Raw genomic sequence first — 5,862 nt, forward strand, 5'->3', positions numbered from 1 at the left:
GAGTTTTTCTTCCTCTTTGAGGATTGTATCCAATTCCTTCATCGAAGGTTGCTTGTTTTTTTTCTTTAGATTGATTCAAGTAGAGGTATGCATCAATGGGAGTGTATCCATTGAGTAGTGGAGTCAAGGGGTGATTAGAGTTTATGAAAGTTGCTTAGAGCTGTTTCCATTGTTTTGGTCAAGGTCCTATGGCTGTAACTCTAATTCCTCATCTTATACACATTCTATCACTTCTTATCTTTCATGGATCTCTATTTTGGATCTAGTTTGTGTGGATAGATCTCATCAATCAAAATCTTTATCAGTGCGATCATACCAGTACTAATGCAATAGATCCCATCAGAATTTTGAAGTTAAGCACACTGGGATCTAAACAATCAAGATACTTATCACAATTAATAAAGAATATTCCAAAAATAGAAAATTGGGATTAGACGGGGGAAGTAAAATATTTGACAAATACACATAAACTCTAAAGTGGAAGGAACATCAGCCCATATCATTGTTTATCTATAAATGTGTGGTTCGGCCCTATCAATGATTGGATTAGATTAGATTAGCCTGAAAATAGCCCAAACCCAATATTATTGGCCAACATGTAATAACTAAAATGGATATTATTTCCCACCATCTGAATAAATTGGTTAGAGTGCATCCTTTCTTTCAATCAACGTAACTTTAGACTATTGTCAAACCCTACTTTGCTTTAATACTCCTGCGAGTGATTTTTGTCAAAAGCGTGTTGTGACTCGATTTTGAATGAATTTCACAAACCATGCATATTTTGATTGTCCCTTAATATTATGTTCTCTCTAAATTAGGAGACTTTTGAATAACTAAACACTCAACTAATGTGGACCACATAATCTACTAACATTACTTCTACTATTTTTCTCTTTCTCTTTTTTATTTACTAATTAATACTCCCTCCATTTTATAGTAGTGGAAGTATTTCTTTCCGGCACGGAGATTAAAAAAAGATGTGTAATGTATTAAATAAAAAGATAATAAAGTATGAGAAAGAAAAAACTAGAGAGAAAAAAATAAGAGAGAAAGAAAGGTAAGTGGGAAGAAATGTGTTGACTTTTACTTAAAAAGGAAATGACTCCACTACTATAAAACGTACGAAAATAGCAAAATGGTTCTACTACTATGGAACCGATGGAGTACGTATTAAATTTGTGTCGTTGCAAGGTAGGCAATTATTATGGCACGAATGGAGTATTTTTGTATTAAATCAATATTTTTATTGTTTCAAAAATAATATTGTAAATATAGGATACTGTGTAATATGAATATGATATATTAAAATTAAAGACAATATTATAAATCGCATACCAACTTGGCCTTGGCACGGGAAAAAAGGAGTACTCCTTTATTAAAAGGATTCCTCCGTTCCATAGTAATGAAGGCGTTTCTTTTCGGCACGGAGATTAAAAAAAATTGTGTTAGGTGAGTTAAGTAAAAGGAGAATAAAGTGGAAAATGAAAAAGGTAGAGAGATGAAGAGACAAAAAAGTAAGAGAGAGTAAAGTAGGTGTGGAAAAATGTGTTGACTTTTACTAAAAAGGAAATGACTCTATTACTATTGTAACGCCCAACTTTTTCAAACCCTAATTTTCGGGTTATAAAATTTTTGCATTAAATGCCTTAAATGCTATGATATGTGGATTATTTGATGAGTAATTAATTGCATAGTGTCTTTGTGACCTAATTGCGTATGAGAATTGAGATTGGGTTGAATAGTCAACTTGTTGAAATGTTGACGTGGCTATTGAATAGTCAAAGATGGGAAAAATATGACGTGTCCGTTGAAAGGTCAATGCGTTGAGAAAAAGAAGAGGAAGTGAAGAAATGATTGATTGGGTGTGAATATTTGATGCAGAGAAATATAATTGTGGTGAATTATTTTCCTAAGGGATGAGTGAGAATTAAATAGGAGCATTTTTTAAATCATGTGGAATTTTCGACCCCTATGACTATTGGAGAAGAAATAATATTCTTGGATTTAATTATTTGTTTGGGATAATTATCCAAATTAAATTCAAAGTCCAAATACTCTATAATTCCTACATGGAATTTTCGAACTCCACCTTTGATTTTCTATGAGATTTTCGAAAATCTCATATATTGTGGGAGAATGGATTATTTATTTATTTGATCCCTTATTTATTCTATTCCATGAATAAATATAAATATGCTAAAATATCCTAGCATATCTTGGCAAATCTAAGGAGATCTTACCATATCCTAATTTAATTAGGATTAATATTAAATCCCCTTTTGAGGAATTAAAATCACACGCCACTTTTGATATATATATTGGGGAGATTTAATTATTTTTCTTGCTCCGTGATATATTATTCTACTCCGTGAAATATTCAAATTTAATCATAGGCTAATTAAATAGCCTAGGAATTTCGAATCCCCCTTAATTCTCACTAGAATTAACGCCATTTCCACTACCAAATCTTCTCCAAATCTTGATTTATTTAATTATTGGAGTATATCTTAACCTCTATAAATAAGAGGAGAGAAAATAATCAAAACCCTACCTACAAAAATCGCCCCACTCTTGAAAACCGTTCCCCACTTCTCTCCCCACTCTCTCCAAATTTTCTTCAAGTTTTCTTCAAGATTTCTTCATCAATTGAGAAGAATCCAAGTTGAAGTTCAAGATTTTATTGAAGAATCAAGGCTATAACTTGTTTCTACCGATTGTTCTTTTGGAAAAGGTACTTTAATCTTTGATCTCCTCTTCTTCTACCGATTAATCGGTGTTCTTGAGTCCACATGCATTTAGATTGAGCGAAGGGGAAATAAATTGATGAATTTTGGGATGCATGGATGTGTGTGTGTGTGTGGCCGTGTGTGAGTGGTCGTGTGTGTGTGTGTGCGCACGCCTCGGCGTGCGTGCACATGTGTGGTGATCGTATACGTGTGTTGTGTGTGTGGAACACTCATGCGTGACACGATTTAATGGTGAATTTGGAGTTGTTCATTGAATAAGAATGACATGCTAATCATACTTTGATTTTGATTGATGATTTTGAAAATAATCGATGGGAAAAAGGGAAATATGGGAGACATGCATGATTTGAGATCAATGATTGAAACTGATTTATGATACGCCTAATTAAAAGGTGATACTTCGCGCTCTCAGCGTGATAAACGAGGAGAAGAGAATACTATCGAGCTAAGCCGACAAGGTGGGCTTTCTTTTAAAATAAGGACATTGTCCTAAACTGATATTGATGAGAATGAGATATGTGTTATCATGCCTTGATTTGTTTTTGGATTTTTCTTTGCTAAGGCATTATTCTTCTCCTATTTTAATTGTTCGTTAAATGCCTTGGTTAAATCCCTTTTTAAATGGAACCCTAGCCTATGATCTTGATGCATTTAAGTCCGCCTAGTTAACGATCGCCGCATTTATTATACCCCAGATGGGCGGGTCGTTACAACTATGGAACGTATCTAAATGGCAAAATAACTCTATTACTATGGAATGGAGGGAGTAAAAAATAGATTTATTAAGGACAATGTAATGTGCTGTCAACAAAACTACAATGACGCCATCAACTCAAAAACAAGATGATACACACATCATCACCTATTTATTCATTTTTTATAAGTTGATACCCTAATTTGATCACATTTATAAATATGTGATTATATTAGCGAGTAATATAAGTTGGTAAAAGTGATTGTAAGGGTGTGATTAGGGTAAGAAGAGTTAGGATAATTAATTATTTAAGTCTATCCTTGATGACATCAAATCCCATCTCAGTTGGATCAGTTGCTTGAACTTCATAGTGGATGCCCTCTAATGCCCTTCTTAATCCATCTTTCGATGTCGCGTACAACATTTTTGCCCTAATTCTGGATGCACTTGGCGCCCTAAATAAACAAATTCAAATTTAAATATACACATGACATGCACTAATAAAAATAAATATATATAACGATAGGGATGTGATCAGTTGTTAACTATTTGTTAATTGCTACTCCCTCCGTTTCTTCATAGTTAAGTCATTTTTCCATTTTGGGAAGTTCCCTCATAGTTGAGTCGTTTCCATATATAGTAATTTTTTCCTCTTTCTTACTTTACTCTCTCTTACTTTATTCTCTCAACTTTATTCACTATTTACTTTATTCTCTCTACTTTTTTCTCTTTCTTACTCTTTTATCTATTTATTTAATACACTCAACATTTATTTCTTAAACTCCGTGCTGAAAAGTTCCGCCTCAACTATAAGGGAACGGAGGAAGTAATTGCTAACTAGGTTAACAGCCTATGTTATAGATGTAAGCAGAAGGCATTTGTATGTCAACATATTTTTTTTGGACATAGAAATGTCTTCTATTGATATCTATAACATAGGTTGTTGATATAGTTAGCAGGTAGCAATTTAAGATAGCAACTTAATTGGACCCTATAATGAGATATATTAGTTTTAAGAAAAAGATAAAGAAAGGGATGGACCATGCAATGAAGAAGATCTTGCTCTTCCGACAATTGTCGACAGTGACAAAATCGAAGTCAAAGACAGCGTAGCGGCAATCATCCTCTGGTAAGGCTGCCGCTAGGTCGTCATAGCCCTCAGCTGGGCCACCGACCTTGTCGACAGTGAGCTGCTTTAAGCCCTCATCGAATTTGAACACGATGTATCGATGTACCTTCTTCCATTTCATCTCCATGAATGAATTCTTGCATTCTTCTGTCACCCACATTCCCGTCATAGCCTAAACAGCCAAAAAATTGTCATTTAGGAGTCAAATTTTTCGCAGATTACAACAAGAGGAATTCAATAAACAGTGTAGAAAATATTTGTTGCAATTGTAAATAATAAGAGAAATATATGTAACATACCATCTTGAAAGCCATAGCCATTAGAGAGTTTGTTACCAAGTAAAGTTCAGATGTCAAATTGAAAGTAGAGTGGTTAGTTTATGATGTTTATATACGATATGGAGAATGAAATTGCCACTAATGTAGCCATCTATTTACGATTCAAACCATATGTTATATTTGTTTCCTATATAGTCTCATATGGGAAACAAATTATTATTAGGGTTGAATATATTGTAAGAGTTAGAATTTTAACTTTCATAATCCCAATCAACTTTAAGTTAAATTTAGATAATTAATTATGTCAGGGAACTATACAATGGTCCCATCTTGGGATCAAACACATAAATCTCCTATGTATTGCAGCAGCTCAACATTATCTTAGCGTCTAAGCAAAATGAGCGAATTTGTTAAATAATTTATTCTCTTGAATACATTTGCATTGCAAATCCCAATCTTGAGTTTTCCCATAAAAATCCCAAAGAATGTAGGCCAAAACATTAATTATATTCGAGTCACTATGTTTTGAAATTAATAATGTTTCTCAAGATAAGAGTAAAAACTGTAAATTAACTCGTTTTATTGGTGTACGATTTTCAATGCGGAAAGCCCTTTATTGAGAATGGAATATAAAAGTTCGTTATAATTAAAAAATATGAGCAATAAAAATTCGACAATGGAATTAATGGAACGGTGAATGATGATGAGACATGTTCCCTGCATTGGTGTCTCTGAGCTATATATCACCACAAATTATTTCACATATAAATTGTGACATTACGCTATAATGGAAATCTAATTTATTTATCTATTTTTAAATGAAACATCGATATCAAACGCACATATATTTTGAACTTTGATGTAAATTCACATCATATCGAGCTTTAATTAAATTGATGAAGCATCGATATCAAACGCACATATATCTTGAACTTTTATGTAAATTCACACCATATTGAGCTTTAATTAAACTGAATATCATTGTATAAATCATGAACAATGACACGACTG

General features: G+C 33.0%; 1 protein-coding gene across 1 annotated transcript; it reads right to left on the reverse strand.

Annotated features, from left to right (window-relative positions):
- Positions 1 to 3,540: 3,540 nt before the first annotated feature.
- Positions 3,541 to 4,958, reverse strand: LOC125197270 (actin-depolymerizing factor 5-like). Its single transcript, XM_048095995.1, has 3 exons — positions 4,873 to 4,958; positions 4,486 to 4,745; positions 3,541 to 3,899 (listed from the first exon to the last, which is right to left on the reverse strand). Exons 1-3 carry the CDS (start codon positions 4,891 to 4,893, stop codon positions 3,749 to 3,751), a joined length of 432 nt encoding a protein of 143 aa, XP_047951952.1. The 5' UTR covers positions 4,894 to 4,958; the 3' UTR covers positions 3,541 to 3,748.
- Between the last annotated feature and the right edge of the window lie 904 nt (positions 4,959 to 5,862).

Source organism: Salvia hispanica, chromosome 6 (assembly GCF_023119035.1).
Source record: "Salvia hispanica cultivar TCC Black 2014 chromosome 6, UniMelb_Shisp_WGS_1.0, whole genome shotgun sequence".
In the NCBI taxonomy this organism is placed as follows: domain Eukaryota; kingdom Viridiplantae; phylum Streptophyta; class Magnoliopsida; order Lamiales; family Lamiaceae; genus Salvia; species Salvia hispanica.